General features: G+C 38.7%; 1 protein-coding gene across 9 annotated transcripts in view; it reads right to left on the reverse strand.

Annotated features, from left to right (window-relative positions):
* Window positions 1-1,394: 1,394 nt before the first annotated feature.
* The window catches only part of CHD7 (chromodomain helicase DNA binding protein 7), a 200,920-nt gene continuing 185,706 nt past the window's right edge, over window positions 1,395-16,608 (reverse strand). For 7 of the 9 annotated variants that reach the window (XM_075920643.1, XM_075920645.1, XM_075920648.1 and 4 more), the window contains 15 exons: window positions 14,963-15,052; window positions 14,372-14,475; window positions 12,897-13,026; window positions 12,473-12,545; window positions 12,214-12,271; window positions 11,171-11,399; window positions 10,780-10,988; window positions 9,937-10,602; window positions 8,757-8,917; window positions 6,902-7,129; window positions 6,194-6,637; window positions 5,348-5,569; window positions 4,783-4,923; window positions 4,240-4,344; window positions 1,395-3,320 (listed from right to left, as the gene is read on the reverse strand). In XM_075920643.1, the coding sequence (XP_075776758.1) occupies window positions 2,379-3,320; window positions 4,240-4,344; window positions 4,783-4,923; window positions 5,348-5,569; window positions 6,194-6,637; window positions 6,902-7,129; window positions 8,757-8,917; window positions 9,937-10,602; window positions 10,780-10,988; window positions 11,171-11,399; window positions 12,214-12,271; window positions 12,473-12,545; window positions 12,897-13,026; window positions 14,372-14,475; window positions 14,963-15,052 (3,802 nt within the window). In that variant the 3' untranslated portion in view covers window positions 1,395-2,378. The remainder of the gene's footprint in view (window positions 3,321-4,239; window positions 4,345-4,782; window positions 4,924-5,347; window positions 5,570-6,193; window positions 6,638-6,901; window positions 7,130-8,756; window positions 8,918-9,936; window positions 10,603-10,779; window positions 10,989-11,170; window positions 11,400-12,213; window positions 12,272-12,472; window positions 12,546-12,896; window positions 13,027-14,371; window positions 14,476-14,962; window positions 15,053-16,608) is intronic. The other 2 variants (XM_075920646.1, XM_075920647.1) reach the window with 2 other exon arrangements.

Below are 16,608 nucleotides of genomic sequence, written 5' to 3' on the forward strand. Positions count from 1 at the left end.
GATTTAAAAACTCATTCCTACTCTTGTCAATTTACAAAAAAATTGTTTCCACAGGATAGCATTAACCTGTGTAAATTCCTCACTGGGAATTGTGAAATTGAATAAAACTGGGTATTGTATATTGGTAAAAATATATAGTTGCAAATAAGCATTCACAACAGACACTTGAGAACTTGCCACACCTTTTCAGACTGATGGCCTTTAGAGTTTGGTATCAACCTTTTACAGTGGTCTGTGTGTGATGTTTTAGAGAAAGGCAAGAATAATGCATCTACTCAACTGTGCAGTGAAGCATACAGGGAAAAAAATCCTCCCTGACCTTCATTAACTCTGAATGATCTATTAAAGGGGCAGTACAAACCATTTGATTTTTCCCTATTTAAAGAATGCATGCATGTGATTCATTCATACAATATTCATTTTCTAGTTTTCATTTCTAATCTTGTATTTGCATGGTTCATGAAATGCTCTTTTTAGGTCAATTCTGTCCCTCTCATACACAACAACGTACAGAATTTGGCCCTTGGAATCAAGACTTTGCATCAAACTGTACTGCAGATCAGTTTAAGAACTGTAACTGGGCCAACATTATATGCTTTCTCCAAATGGGCATTAGAATTTAGCAACTTCCCCAGAATTTCCGAACGTTTTCAACATTGTGCATGAGCTTTACTTTTGTCTCAGGAGTTGTGTGCCCACAGAAGTTAAAAATGTAATTTTTCATGCACTGTAGTGGAAGTCTACCCCTTTAACTTCATGTTAGGAAGGTTATGTGTATGCCCAAGTGACACAACAAAGTGAAAACAGTAGTTCTCAAATGATACATTATCTCAAATATCAAAGGTCACCCAAGGGTACAAATCAGTAGCTCTCCAGAAGAGGCTCTGGTATTAGAAAAGTGGGTCACTTTTAGTTTCATGTAGGTTGTTTGACATGGTGGTTTCTGGCATCACAAGCTCTGGTCTACAGGATACCACAGAGCTTTTGTGTCCCTTGCTGACATTACAGCATTGTGTTTTTCTACCCATTAACCAAGGATAAATGACCTAGATATTGTGCCTATTAAAGCCTCATTTTTCTTTTGGCCTTTTATTCTTTAGTGTACCACATTATCACATGCTGAACACATTTTAAAGTATTCTCAGTCCCACATGTCCTTTGGAGGGAGTAGTGCAGAGTTTTTGTGTGGGTTTCTGCAGTGAGTTAGAGTGAAATAATGTAAAGGTAATTCAAGATTTTTCATCCTGTTTAGTCTCCTGAAGGCAATTTGACTTATTACTAACAGTTAATCTAGTAAAAAAAGGCCACAATTCTGTAATTCGCTTCTACTATGAATACCCCCAAACCCCCAAAACAAAACCCAAACCTAAATAAGAAAGAGTGAACACACTATGTGGTTTCTCTAAACACTCCATTCTATAATAACAGCTCTGCATATCATGAGTCACTTTTATTAAAAGCATCATTACTACAGTTGGCAGCAATTTACATCTTATCTTACATGATAGCAGTTCCCAAAGAAAAAATAAAAAGACATCACAACAAAGAAAACAATACATTTACAAAGTCATGTCTGTAAACTTCAAGGCTAGTTTTAGAGTTGAGGTAATGCTGTTTAGCTTTGTGGCTAAAGTAACAAAGTCCTTTAATTTAAAAAAGGTACCTGATTTTTTTTCTCTTTCTTTTTTCTTTCTTTTTTTTGTTTATACCAGTGCATTACAAGATCACGAGACGATTAAACTGTAGTTTTATCCTGTAAGAACCTTCTCAGTGGGTAAATTTCCAAAAGGTACTCTTCACATTCAACAGCTGCCTTATTATTGCTGTGTCTCAAGACAGAGACATTCACACTATCATGGAGATTGTCAGAAAGAGTGTGTGTGTGGGTGTGTGCACGCGCGAGTGTATGAACTCCCATACAGTCAAAATGATGCGCAAAAATGATATGTATGGTAAATTTCATCTTGACCTTCACAGCAAAAATAAAAAATAAAAAAAATTAAATATATAACTTCATACTTCCTTTAAGCAGCACTTCCTTCTATTAGTGCCACTTGGTTACAAATTGCTGCTTTTATAATAATACCAATGGTACCAAAAGAAAAAAAAGCAGAGCATTATGTCAATTTCCTTAAAAAGACATGATCACCTCTCAAATTTCATCTCTCCTAGGGATAATAAATAATGCACTGCACAATACTTAATGACCAAGATACCTTTTGACACATCTGTATAACATGACTTGAACTTTTTTTTTTTTGCTACACTATGTTACAGAACAGCTTATAAAAACTAAGTATGGACATTAACTGTGAGTGTAAACAGTAGGACTACCACTTGTCAAAAGTTTAAAACACTTTAACTGTAACTGGTACTGGTTATTCGTCATTTTCATTGTTTTCTATTTCATCCCCCCCATCAAGCGAGTCTAATTCTTCACCCTGTGCTATTTCATCTTCTAAAACGGAGGAATCTGCAGTTTTATCAAGGCTCTCCTCTGCATCACTGCCTTCTAAATTCTCCTCTTCTTTAAATGCAGCCCCTTCAGTTTTGTCAGTAGCCTTTTCTTCATTGGAGCCCACTGCATTCTGAAGTCCAGCTAACCCTGGGAAACCAGGCAGTGTCAATCCTCCCAGTCCTGGAGGTAGAAACATAGATGGATAGAACAGGCCAGGAGCCATGGTGGACAACAGAAAAGGATTGAAGGCCAGAGGGTTTGTGGGCAATCCAGTGTTGTTGCTGGTGGTGGTGGCGGCGGCAGCGCCAGTAGCAGCACTGACAGCTCCATTTGCAGAGTCAGTAGCAGAAACGTCTGTGCTTTTCTCAGAGTCTTTGTTCTCCTCTTCATTCTCATTTTTCTTCTCTTCTGCTTTTGAAGTGCCATCTTCAGTTTCTCCTTGACTGGAAGCAGGAGTGGTATTTCCAGTAGCAGCTGTTATTGGGTTATTCAACAATCCACCTAGTCCAAACATGTTGGGCAATCCTGCCATACCTGGCAACATCAGAGGCAGCATGGCAGCTGGATTTTTAGAATCACCTCCAGCAGCCGCAGCTGTTGCTAGTCCTGGAGGGAAGCCCATGAGACCTGCAAGCTGGAGAGACTGTAGATTCTGTAAGTTCTGAAGGCTTGTGAGGTCCATTCCAGCAAATAGACTGTTCATTAGCAGTGGGTTGATTCCCGAAGTTGAAGCTACAGCGGCAGCTGCTGCAGCTGCTTTGGCAATTTCACTTTTTGGCCTTCTTCCTCTTCTGCTCGCTCCTTCTTCTCTCACAACTGGTCCTGTGAGAAGACGGTCAAACATGGACTCTGGAACAAAACCCTGAACGAAGTGGTGAAAAAAGAGATTCTTTTATCAATATATTTTCAGTTTTAAATAGGAATTGTTGATTATGCAAGATCAGTGTTCAGTGCTCAGCATACAGTATATCTAAAGTGTCACATGTGAGAAGAATTGTTAAACAATCCTTTTGAATTCTTCCATGTTGATTATAACAAAAAAAAAAATCTCAAATTTGGTAAATGACAAATGGAGACCAACAAATATGAATGCTTGGAGCTGGCAGAAAGCATAGGAAATAGAACAAAATGAACAGCAAAAAATGCTAATTTTACACATATAATCACAATGATAGGACAAAACATGCTGAATAAAATCAGACCTGTGAAACACACATTTCACACACTGCTCACCAAATTCAATTAAAACACGATGAAAACACTGCAATTACACGCTGGCCATGCTTTTTCTATTTCTACTGAGCCATTGTTTATCATCTGGCCGTTATCCTACACTTTCACAGAATAAATGAGTATTTGCAGCACTGCTTGCTTCTGCTTCAGATGGATCTTTTAAAATGAAAAGCTGGAAAAGTTAACCCCTAATGCTAGTTGATATCAGTATGCTCCAATTAAAGAATCCACTTCTTTTATATGGACGTGACCATTATTTTACTCAATATTCAATTAGAGTATGAATATTTGTGTTTATATGACTATGGAAAAACCTTAAATATACAATAAATGTCTAAAACAGTCACCAGTGTAATCCCATAACACAATTCTATCATCCTCTCTCAAATGCCAGATAACCTCATCCTGCCACTAATATTTACTTAGTTCAAAACAAGCTACACGCTAAAAGCAGAATAGTCAATGCTTATGTGGGCAAAATGTACACAGTCTTGATTTATTTTTGTGAATAAACTTTAAATGGAACACAAACTGAGTCTTATACTTACAGACTGCTTAACAATATCCGTCCAGTCTGGAGCAACAGCAAATTCAGGATTTTCTTCCAACCACCTTGGCAGGTCCTTCATTGGAGGAGCCATAGCTCCACCCATCTAATTAAAGACATCAATGACTCTTTTAAAGAATGAAACAATGCACATATTTCATATGCAGTAGATTAAGAATACTTTAATTTTATTTTCTAAAAGGGAGTTATAGAGGCTTTCAGTAGTGCAATTCAGAGGTGAGATGCCATCTGTCTTAAGGTCATAGTATCTATGGCAAGACTTCATGGGGGGCTAGCTGGGGTGGAAATCTAGAATGCTCTAACATGGGATGCATCGTCTATAAAGACAAGCCCTTGGATTCTAAGGATACTGTAAATATTTTTGCTCCAATATTTGTGAATTAGTCAGTTAAAAAGTTTGCTAAATATTTTGTTTAAAAATTTGGCAAAACCCTAAATTATCATGGAATGGAAGACTTGTTTCCGGGTGCCAGAGATGCTCTGAAACAGCTCTAGCATACAAGAGGATTAGTCTAAGTTTTACCTTCTTTCCATTTCGTTTATTTACAACAGGTACCCTCTCTTCTCCTGTCAAGGTATTTATATCCAATTTATTAGGGTTTCGACATCTGTGTCGTTTTTGCTTCGGCTTCTGAAATGGGGAAAACAGCACATCTGCACTCTTCTAAAAGGAAAAATATAAAATGTATTGCTTTTGTTTTTTCCATTTTCTGGTCAAAAGAAAACCTTCAATCAACCCACTGCAATAAAAGACTGTATATATAGCCAAATTCCTTGTTTTTAAGATTTTCTCCAAAAAAATCTCTTCTTTTTTATGACCTGAGGGGAACAAATATTCAGCACAATTTGATATTTTCCAATGTACACATCACCACTCAATGTAAATATAAAAATGAAAACAAATAATATTCAGGTGTCCTATGGGTCCTATTTGCATTGAAATCTAGGGGAAAACTGACTGATTTCAGTAGGAGATAGTATCAGATGCTAAATGAGTATGAATGGCCTACACAATTGCTTTCAAGACATATGTTTTAATTTATTTAAGCCTTAAAACCACTATAGTTCTATGTGTAACATCTACTTACTGGTACATAACTTGGCATATCAACAGTATAGGTAGGATGCGATTTAAGCCATTCAATTAAATCCTTGTTTTTAGGAGCATCCTCTCCCACCAGCCTGGTCCCATCTTCTAAGTTAATTACAGGGATCCGAGTGTCTGGATCCAGTTGTCCAGGAGATGGAATGTTTCTTGCTGGTGTCGTCTCCATATCGTCTTCAAATGCTTTGGTCACTTCTGCATCCTCCTGCAAAAAAATTGACAGTGGTATGAATTCTCATGTCTACGGAATATTACCTGGGAAGAGTGATTGCCCAAAAAGACTAGCTAAAATCAGAACTTATCCCCATCTCAGAATGCCCAGACTATTAAAGTGGTTTGAATAAATCTTACCATATAGAGCAATATTGTTACATTATGCACAACTGAAAAGTTTAGTGAATGATTTACAAGTACACGTTATAACCAAAATAGTCAGCTTTGAGGCTCTTTTTAAGCTGTTCTCAAAGTAGTATCCCTGATCTTTCCTCTTTTCACCGTAATTAGTATTTAGTAAAACTCAAACTGGAATGCCATTTTATTAGCACACCTGTACATTTTGTGTGTGAGAGGAAAAGTAAGGTTTGTAGTTACTATTTAAGAGGCATATACTACATATAACAAAGCTGTCATCTGTCACAATTAAAAGTGATTAATTGAAATGCATAATATTTTGGTCAACAATTGAAGGAAACATAGCTCCAAATATGAACATTGATTGACTTAATAAAAATAGCAATTTTTTACACAATCACTTAGGATTACAATAGCACTTTAAATTCAGATTCTTAGCATGATACAAAGGAACAAATAGAAAAAAGTGCTCTCTTACAACAGTCAGCGATGTCCGTTTGTTGCTCATAAACAATAGATCAAGCCCTTCTACATTTTTCCTCCTTCCTCTCCTCCTCTTCATGGGCGGTTCTCCATCCATTAAAGAGCCATTTAGCAGATGCCTTGTGGGTGTGCGTGAAAGACCTGCTTGCAGCAGCTCCATTTGAGTTTTAAAGGCATCAGACACAGGTGTGGAAACATTAGGCAAGATAAACTTAGAAGTAACAGATGAAAAATTTGAGGTAGAACTTGTTGCATCTCGTGAGGCCTTTGATAAATCTACAATTTTTTCTTGCCCATTTTCTGAGACCACCTGAGACTCTCGTAACTGAGCAACCATTTCCATAAGATTTCTCCTTTTAGCTGCTCTCTCAGCCTCAATTTCAATCTTTCTCCGTCTCCTCCTCCGCTGACGTGGGACTGATAAATTGAGTGCATCTTCCTAATTAAGAAAGAAAAAAAGAAAAGATAATTTTTAATTACTAATAAAGCTGTACTGAACTTTGGGAAAAAAATCTGATGTTTCACTTGACCATAAGAGAGAAAGATTGTACAAACATTTTAACAGACAGAAAGGCCTCATTTTATTCAACAGAGCAGTTTAAAGAAGCCTTTTTTTTCCCTTTTCATCCTTCCCTCCCTCCATTATTTGACATGCAAAATGAGGTTTCTTTTTCCATAATGTAACCAGAAAGATCCAGCTTGCCTTTGATAACTGAGGAGAAGCAGTGATGTCTTCGCTGCCACTGATGCTGGCTTGACCAACCATGGAAAGCTCTGCAAAGCTTCTTTTCTGTAGAGGGCTGTCCACAGCTGTTGGAGTATACCCAGGTATGAGCCCCTGGAAATCAAACATCTGTCGCCTGTTTACTGGCCACTTCCCTTTTAGCACTGCTTCACAGATGTTGTCTAATCGGTTGATCATTACTCGGTCCTGCATAAAGGAAAGTACATTATGAACCTTTGGTGTGAAGGTAGCCATTTAAACTGAGGCAGACTGAGCACAACTGCACAGTTTAATAGCCTGTAATACTTAAAAATACAAGCTAAAGTATGTACCAGAAAGCTTGCAGACTAGAAAATAAAGTGGTTGTCTTAAACAGATCTCACACACAGAATTAGGGTAGAGAGAGTTGAAGTGACTTTTCATTGTTTTACATATTGCTAAATGTCAATTGTTCAGCAAAATCATCCATTAGGATTGGAGAATTAAAACACCTGCAATCAGTATCTTAAAGCTATGGTATTTCAAATTCAGCAGGCTGGATTGTGCAATTCTGTCCCAGGAAGTGGTTCCTCATTAACGTCACTATTAATAAAGTTCAACATTATGAAACAGGCACCAACCTAGGGACATCTAATGAATGTCAATTTTCATTCCACACCCATTATCACTTCAAATTTCACTGAAGCGTGTACTTTAAAAAAAAAAAAAATCTAATTACAGTTTAGTTTATAGAGATAGAATTTACACAGATTAAAAGTATTTGTTACCATGAACCTTTAAACTCCTTTTGGTGAAACTTTATGCACCTAGCAAAAGCTGATTTTAGCATTTTTAATGTTTCCCACAATTACTATAAGAAATGAGAAAGGATCACTTGATTTTTCTATTTCAATAGTCAATGATTTTTTGTACTTTAGCTTGAAGTATACTGAAAAATACTCTGGGAAAAAAAAACCATGTGAAAAATATGGCTGATTGGGGAATAGGATTGTCCTTTAGCTTCCTGACAGCAGAACACTGCAAAAGCCACTAGCAAGTCTCAGCAGCTGCAGCAGACTGCTTGCTTTCCCCAGGAATAAGCCTATTAGAGCAAGGTTTTTTTTTTTCCCTAAACCAGATGGCCCTGTTATGGTGATTAGTAAGCTTAAGAATATTACTACTTTATTTCTCTCCCTACCCTCTTTGCAAAAGTCAGAAACAAATTTATAAGGATTTATTAACAAAAAAGTCACTGTTTTATAGATGTTTCCTATTAAATGATTTTCTGTGCTGTTACAGAAATAAAACACACAGAAATAAAATACAGAATAAAACTTCACATACAGTTGCTCCTTATGGTTAGAGGAAATCTTAATACCATTACATGTCAACATTACATAATGGCTTGGATAAAGTAGGTCATTAGTACATTCTCTCTACAATCTCCTCGCCCCCAACATAAATGGTCATCTTCCAAACCTCTGTTCTTAACACTCTAAGCACCTCTGCAGACGAAACCCATAAATCAAGATATATTTCCTTCTGTCAACAAAAGTGTGATTCTGTTGACGTAAGAATATATAGATTGCAAGAAAAATAATGCATTTCAGTAGTCTGTCTGTACCAAAGAACTTGAAGTCAATTCCTACTCTTTTCTCTGCCTACTCTCAAAGAAACTGAAATGTACAACCTTATTTCATAAACTTTCTAGGGATCTATTTGGTCATTAATAAAATGTGTTTTAAACATGAGAAACATACATTTGACAAAAGTGAAAGACTATTATTGAAATAAAGCAGGATGTTTTCCATATTCTGTTCATAATAAGAAAGGTGCCATTCTGTCCGGAACCAACCTTAGGCCAGAAAGAAAAGGCAAATGTTCTCTCATGAAGCAACTGAGCAACTGAAGGATCTCCATCTTCCATGTAGAATCCATCACGGGTCTCATCCCTTGCGGTACTCATAGATGCATTGCTTTCTTCATCAAAATTCTTACCCTGAGAAACTGTTCCTGCTGAGGAACAACAGTCATTGGGCATTAGCTACAAACAGACCAATCATCCTAACTCAAAATCTTGGCATTAGAAACAAGTATTAGAGGAAAAGGAACCTATTTTTTTTTAAAGAACAATTTTGGGTTTATCTGTGATGTAGTTTAGTCTGTCTGAAGCTTCAGAGTGGAGTAACATTTGCTATAAACACTTTTTTCCAGAGGAGCTTTCCATATACTACTAAGGAAAATCACTAACTTAAATTCTTCTGTTGTAAAAGGTTGACCACTGTAAGATTTCAGTCAAAAAAAAGTAGAATATAGTATACTATTTTGTTAACTCTTTAAGGGAAGGGTTTCAGGTTTCTCCTGTAAGATTTTAAAACAGGAACTAAAAAAGTAAAAAAACACTTAGATTGGTAATGCTTGTAATTTCGACACTTAGGCTATGTCTAAACTACATCCCTCTTTCGAAAGAGGGATGTAAATTAGGCAGATCGAAACTGCAAATGAAGCCAGGAATTGAATCTCCCGCGCTTCATTGCATAATGACGGCCGTGCGTTCTTTCAAGAAAGGGTATTTTGAAAGTGAAACTGCTGTCTAGACATACCCTTTTTTGAATGAACATGAGGCCACCAAATTCAAACCCTGGCTTCATTTGCAATTTCAATCTGCCTAATTTACATCCCTCTTTCAAAAGAGGGATGTAGTTTAGACATGCCTTATTTAATTGTTGGGGCAGACCCTCTATGCAGCCTTGCTGTGCTCTGATGGTGCCAAGGGCCTATTTTATTGGCACAAGTCAATCTTGATATTAACCTGCTGTGGAGGAATCTCCAGGTTAAACTAAGAGAGTGTAAGCTTCTCTTACAGGACCCTATCAAGCCACTGGCATAGGGAGTGTGGCTGAGGAGTGGATGCATCTGTCTAATATTCAGTAGCCTTAATGGCTGACCTTGGATGCCAACTATCAGCTAGCACAAACTGAAAAATTAACTTCGCAGCTGTTCTATGTTAGTCAAATCATTTCTATATGCATTACCTTCAGGTTGGGAGGACTCTTCTGATTTATCATCATCATCAAGTTTCTCCTCTTCGTCCTCTTCTGAACCTTTTTCAGAAATAGATTTTGGATCTACATCTGTACTCATTTCTATTGCTTTCCTTTCACATGGCTCAGTCTCAGCATCACATTCTTGCTTAATGCCCTTTTCTGCAATATCTGTCTCCTCTTTAATATCAGACTTTTCTTTGGCTGCTGCATTTTCAGACCCCTCAATTTTAGACTCAACTTGGTCTGTAGCCTTGTCATCTTGTACTGGTGTGGATGGAACAATAGGGGGTGTTTGACTGCAACCAGTACCCAGTGGGTTTAGTGAAGACACACTACTTGCATTCCCTGCCCCTCTGTTTTGAGCAAAATTTCTGTGGGCATCAAGAAAAGAGAGTTCGGGGTCATTCAGGATGTGATAATCTGTCCTACTGACTCCATGTTTAGCAGCACCAATCAGTAAGTCTTTGTCATGTTTACCACACTCCCACCACTCTGGCAGATCCAAGCTTGGCTGGCACAATTTTAGCCTCTCTCCCAATTGAGGGTGATGGAGAACCTGCTCACGGATCTTCCGTAACAGTTCTATGCGATACAGAGTTCTAGAAGCACGCTCTTCTGTGATTGGCTCAATCATGGTGGAAAGATCAGGTGGCTCTGTAACAAAATTGGATTACATTGTTTAACCTGAATGAGATTTTTTTTTAAAAAAAGTTACAAATTTTGTAATTTTTCAAATACTATATTTTTTAATCTAAACATGTTTCAACAGGATTGTTCTCTTGATTTTAACAGTCATGCATTCATGTGGATTTTTATTGTTAGTAAACTTACCTTCGTCTGGTTTGGCTGGCATTCGGCATACCCGCCTGCACATAGTCACAAAACAATTGAAGTACTTCTCCAAACTTTCATCGGACTTCTTATCAAGCCTAGCAAAAGCTCTGAACTGGTTCCAATCAAATTGCTGTTTCATAGGGTCAAAAATAATCCCAAAAGTAGACACTACACGATAAAAATCTGCTTCTTCTCTTCTTGTCCATCTAGAGCACAAAAAATGAAGATAGTAGTGAGAATAAAGCCTGACAACAGTTTAGATGCACCAGCAGACCTCAAACGTCAACTACTGATTCAAAGCAAAACTGAATTCATAACATACATTTTCAAAGATATCTTCTATTGGCATTTGAAAGGGGTGGTGGTGGTGGGGGAAGATCAAACTCACTTTTGACGTTTTTCAGTTATTATAGCTTCTCTTTCTGCTTCTAGTGCTCTCACTTCCTCCCTAGGCCGACGTCTCCGTCGGTCAGTCTTCATTAGTGCCTCTTGCCTCATTTGTTGCCTTTTATAGCTACGCTGATAGGCAGTAATGAGGCGACGCAAACGGGTAGTCAGGGTTGAAGTGGTGGGCCAGAAGAGTTGGCCTAACTCAGCATTGCTTTCATTATGCTTGCCTAGAAAACAAACAAAATAAAACAAAACAAAAACCCTGTGTATTGTAATGATAACATTAGGCATTTTTAAAAGTCTTAGTCTAACCAGAATTCTAATTTTGTAAGATTCAAGTACACTTCATTACTGTAGAAGTGAAATAAATACACTTGGAAATAACTATTTTTGTTTGAAGGGTAAGAATGGGAAGGATTAATAAAAGACCTCTGAGAAAGTTATGTACATATTTGTCAAATGTATGTATAGCCAACTGCTTTCCTTTTATTCCTAATATTTCTATCACATGCACCTTCCTTATTGACTTTGTGACATCAAGAGATTTGCATTAGAGAGTTAGTTAATGCGATAGATCTCTAAACACACACACTAAAGTTATTCAGTCCCTTATGTGGAAACACTTAAGTTTACGATTTCCCACCTTATTATTTTTTATTCTCTTAAACTTGGCAAGTTCTCTCAGTACTGAGAATGCTATCTTAAATCATTTTAAGATTATCCCCCGGAAAAATATCAATGGCTAGACTTTCATATCTGAAATATGCAGGGTTTTACCATCCCATAAATCCCACTGTGTAATCAGAAACTGAACAAGACATATAATAAAGTGGGATTATTCACAAGTAGCAAAGAATTACTGGAAAGATCTAAAAGATTGACAGATTTGGCTTTTCTAAGCACTAAAAAGTTTTAGAACAGATTTGTCCAAAAGGACTAAGCTAGTACCTTAAGTATAGGCATTAATATGGATAATGATTACCAGGTCTTTTGCATTAGCCCCTTCCCCCCGCCTCCCTTTTCAATTTCACAAACCCTTACTTGTTGTGTGGCTCTCTATGGATTCTTCTTTATCTTCTGGAGGTGAGTTTGCAAATTCCTTTGGGGAAGACAAGGACTGAGTTAGTTTTAGGTTTCAATTCTTTATCATTTAGAGGAAAAAAGACCATCTTCAAAAGAAAAACCTAGCAGCAAGGTATGATTGCTTTTGAATTTTCATAATTAATCATCCTAAGAACATTTTAACATAAGCACTGAATGTCAACAGTATACATGTGCGTTATTACACTGAGGTTCTTACATCAATTTCATCCTTGAAAGGTGTTCTGGTTGGTTTATATTCTGGATCTTCATCCTCTCTGTCAAACTCTCCTCTATGCAAAATTTAAAATGATAAAAATAGTTATCAGACCAGAACTCAAGCTATTTTTCCCACAACTACTTATATTATTGACAGTATTAGTCTAAAAAAAATGACAAAAATGGAAATATCAAAGAACACGTGAAAAAACAAGCATCCATTTGCAATGATGTATTGATACACAAATGTGTTTTGTTCACCTTTATCTGCTTCTCTGAAAATATTACTTTGAAGTATTTTTACACTGTAGTAGCTAATACATTATCACTTAGTATCAAGTCAGATGTAAACACAGTAAGTGAACTCATGCCAATATATATGGCACTGATAAAAAGTTTATTAAATTTATAAATATCCTTCTTACCCATCACCACCATCTGCTAGCATGTCTGTCCCTCTCTGTTCAGCAGCTATGGCCTTGGCATCAGGCATGCCAACCCGTTCCAGAAAGCACAGTGCAGGGTCAGCTCTCATAGAATTGTACTTCTCATAGCCTGTACCCAGAAGTGGGGTAGAGGAAGAAATTATATCATCACTGAACACAATGATTTATAAGGACAAATCACACATGTTTTACTTTATAAAACAAATGTCTTCCTTTAAACAAACTGTTTCATAAAGATACCAAGGACCCTAAAAAATTGTCTTTTATTCGTGTAAGAAACAGTTTCATAGGAGTAACTTTACCACTATTAAAAAGTACTAATGCGAAAATATTTGTAACAAATAGCAAATGCTAAATGGGAACATTTTCAGGGCTTCCCCCCCAATATCCAATTTCGTGCAACATAAAAAGCTTTTCAATAGTTACCTTATAGCCTCTGCAGTAGTTTCCACATATAACCCCCTCCTCCTGCACCCCCTCGCCTTTAATAGCTCTGGTCATGCCGGAACCCACATTATAGGCTAAAAAAATGCTGCATACATGGGTTGTATGCAAGGCCAGCGAACCTGTCTTATTAGGTTTAGGATGATGCATGTCAGTAAGATGACACTGTTCCCTCTATAGTTTTCAAACTGCTGTTTGCTTTTTTTACTGCCCAAGTTGACTAGATGGAAAATGGCAGATCCCAACAGTGCACTGCAGGAAAATGATTTTTAGACTAGACTTGCCTCAGCTGAGCCCACAAAACGGAGCTGCTGTACATAGGCAGAACAGCACAATTCAATTAGGATTTGTACTACAACACACTGCTCCTAACTGCTGTAGAGCCTCAAGCCAAACTGTAATCATGAAAGGTTTTATAAGCCATCATTCTCCCCTTTAGTCAGGCTGGGCTGCTGAGAATACCTCTGCGACCTCCAGAGAATTGGGATTATAATCAGGAATCGCTCACTGTATATATCATGCCAGCTCTGCATCCCCAGCTTTTCAAAGTTAACAAGGCTGCATCCCACTCAAGGGAGCCGGGAGTTCTCAGCACTGACATTTGTGAAATATTGCTTGGAACAAAGCCCAGGAGGCACTTGTACAGATTAATAGCAGAGGTTAAGCCCACCGTCCACTTTGACACTGGTTGGCAGAGTTAGCAAGTGAAGCAGTGCTGGAAGCAAAGTTTATGGAGATCTATAGTATTGTCTAGCTATTATTAAAACAAATATGGTTTTGTTTTATTTACAGCCAAGAAAGTACTGTTTTCTTCTCAAATGTTCGGCAAACATTTAAAAACAGCATCTGATATTTACAACTCATATTAGAGTTTTTTTTAATACAAGGGGAAAAAAAGGAGAGAGAAGCCAACAGTTCTTTGGAACTATACTTGTTAATATTATGACTGGATAGTTTTACATACACAAAGCCTTACAACTGCATTTTGCTTAGAGTGAGACATCACTTACCATGTTTGAATACTCCAATTAAAAGGGATTTATCCGCTTCTTTATCCCACCAGTCTGTAGGAACCTCAGCGTGGAATGGTTCAGGTATCCACACATCTACTTCACTGGAATGACAGTGTTAGCTTTTTTTTTTAAAAAAAAAAAACCAAACCTACTATCGGAAGACTAAGCACCACAGCTATAAGCATTCAAGTGAAGTATTTAAACTATTTAGCAAACGTGCATTTCTAGGAACAAAGCTGAAATCAAAATGCCTCAAAATAATGAACAAATGGACAAATTTTATTAGGAATTATTTTGAGCTGTAATGTTTAAAGACTTTCCAAATGTAATTCATTTAAGTCTTTTAATATAAACTTTTAAAATGTATTGTGTTGTAATAATCCTCCATCAAAGTTTAAAATCCCATTTTTTCACCCCCTCTCTCCCCCTTCTCTGCCAAATATCCAATGCTTAATGATTTATCAAGTAACTTGAACATGGAAGTGCAAATTGATGGATTATGAAGGTCTTTAAATGTCACATTACAGTATTTTCAGATTATACGATTCGATGTTACAAAGCAAAGAATAAACCTGCACTTGCACTAACCTTGAGTCAGCACCCTCTAAGATCTTGTCTGCTTGGTCCCCTATAACTTCTTGTCTTAGATAGTACAGCATGCGGACACGCAGCAGGACCCTGGAGAGGAAGGCAGAGGGGAAAAAAGTTCTTAACTTCAGGACTGTTTGCCAACAGTGGCTTTTGGCAGCTGCTGCTGTTCATCCATCATCCTGCCAAGGCTGATTAGCCATGCTGTATGGTAGGCTTGAAGCGTGACAGATGGTGGCACATAATCACCTCTGTGTGGTGCTTTCTGCTGGCTTCCAACAGGCCTGCCTGGCAACCGCTTACACTGCACAGAGAGGGATCGAGCTCAACCCAGCCCAGGCGCATTTCATTTAGTTCTACCTAGTGCAGCTTGTGAAGTTTAAACACGTACTCTACCACTGCCTCTGAAGTATTGAAGCAAGTTTGTAAACAACTGAGCAGATGGCTTTCAGTAACTGTTCTGCTTCATTATCTCATAAAATTTCCTCAGCTGCTGCCTTAATACCATTTTTGGAAGCACATCAGAAGTTGTAGGAATAAACGAGATATAAAATCTGGTTTTACTACCTTACCATAAACCCTCAATATGGAATGTCAGGTTTTTCAGATTATACAACTTTTTGCTTCAGAGATTGAAAAAACAAAAATCCTCCCATTTCTCTTAGGAGATATTAGCTATTTTACACTTTCATATTCAAGCTATTTTATTTCACCTTTATATCTACATAGCTGCTAGCAGAAAGTGGGACTTAAGTAATTAAGGTTTACTCTGTTTCATTTCCAAAACGTTACAAATTATTTTTGAACTAAGTACAGGCAGTCCCCGGGTTACGTACAAGATAGGGACTGTAGGTTTGTTCTTAAGTTGAATCTGTATGTAAGTCGGAACTGGCGTCCAGATTCAGCCGCTGCTGAAACTGATCAGTTTCAACAGTGGCTGAATCTGGACGCCAGTTCTGACTTACATACAGATTCAACTTAAGAACCCCAGGCATCCCCAAGTCAGCTGCTGCTGAAACTGATCAGCGGCTGATTCCAGGAAGCCCGGGGCAGGGGCTTCCTGTAGTCAGCCACTGGTCATTTTCAGCAGCTGCTGACTAGGGGACACCTGGGGCAGAGCAGCTGGGGTGCTGCTGGGTTGGTCCAGTGGCACCCAGAGCGGCGCTACGGGACCAACCGGCAGCGCCCCAGCTGCTGTACCACAGGCGTCCGGAGCAAAGCCGCGGAGCACGGGGGCAGCGGGACAGCCCAGACGCGCCGTGGCTATCCTGCTGCCCTCGGGCTCCGTGGCTTTGCTCTGCTTTGCTCCCCGTCCCCCTGGTCTGCAGACCAGGGGGACGGGGAGCAAAGCGGCGGAACACGCGGGCAGCGGGACAGCCCAGACGCGCCGTGGCTATCCTGCTGCCCTCGGGCTCCGCGGCTTTGCTCTGCTCTGCTCCCCGTCCCCCAGGTCTGCAGACCAGGGGGAGGGGGAGCAGAGTAGAGCAGAGCGGCGGAACGCGCGGCCAGCTGACAGCCCAGACGCGTCTGGGCTGTCAGTTGGCCGCGTGCTCCGCTCTGCTTCCCCCCCCCCCCCATGGTTTGCAGACCAGGGGGAGGGGGAGCAGAGCGGCAGATCGCGCGGCCAGCTGACAGCCCAGACGCAT

The sequence above is a fragment of the Pelodiscus sinensis genome, chromosome 2 (assembly GCF_049634645.1).
Source record: "Pelodiscus sinensis isolate JC-2024 chromosome 2, ASM4963464v1, whole genome shotgun sequence".
In the NCBI taxonomy this organism is placed as follows: domain Eukaryota; kingdom Metazoa; phylum Chordata; order Testudines; family Trionychidae; genus Pelodiscus; species Pelodiscus sinensis.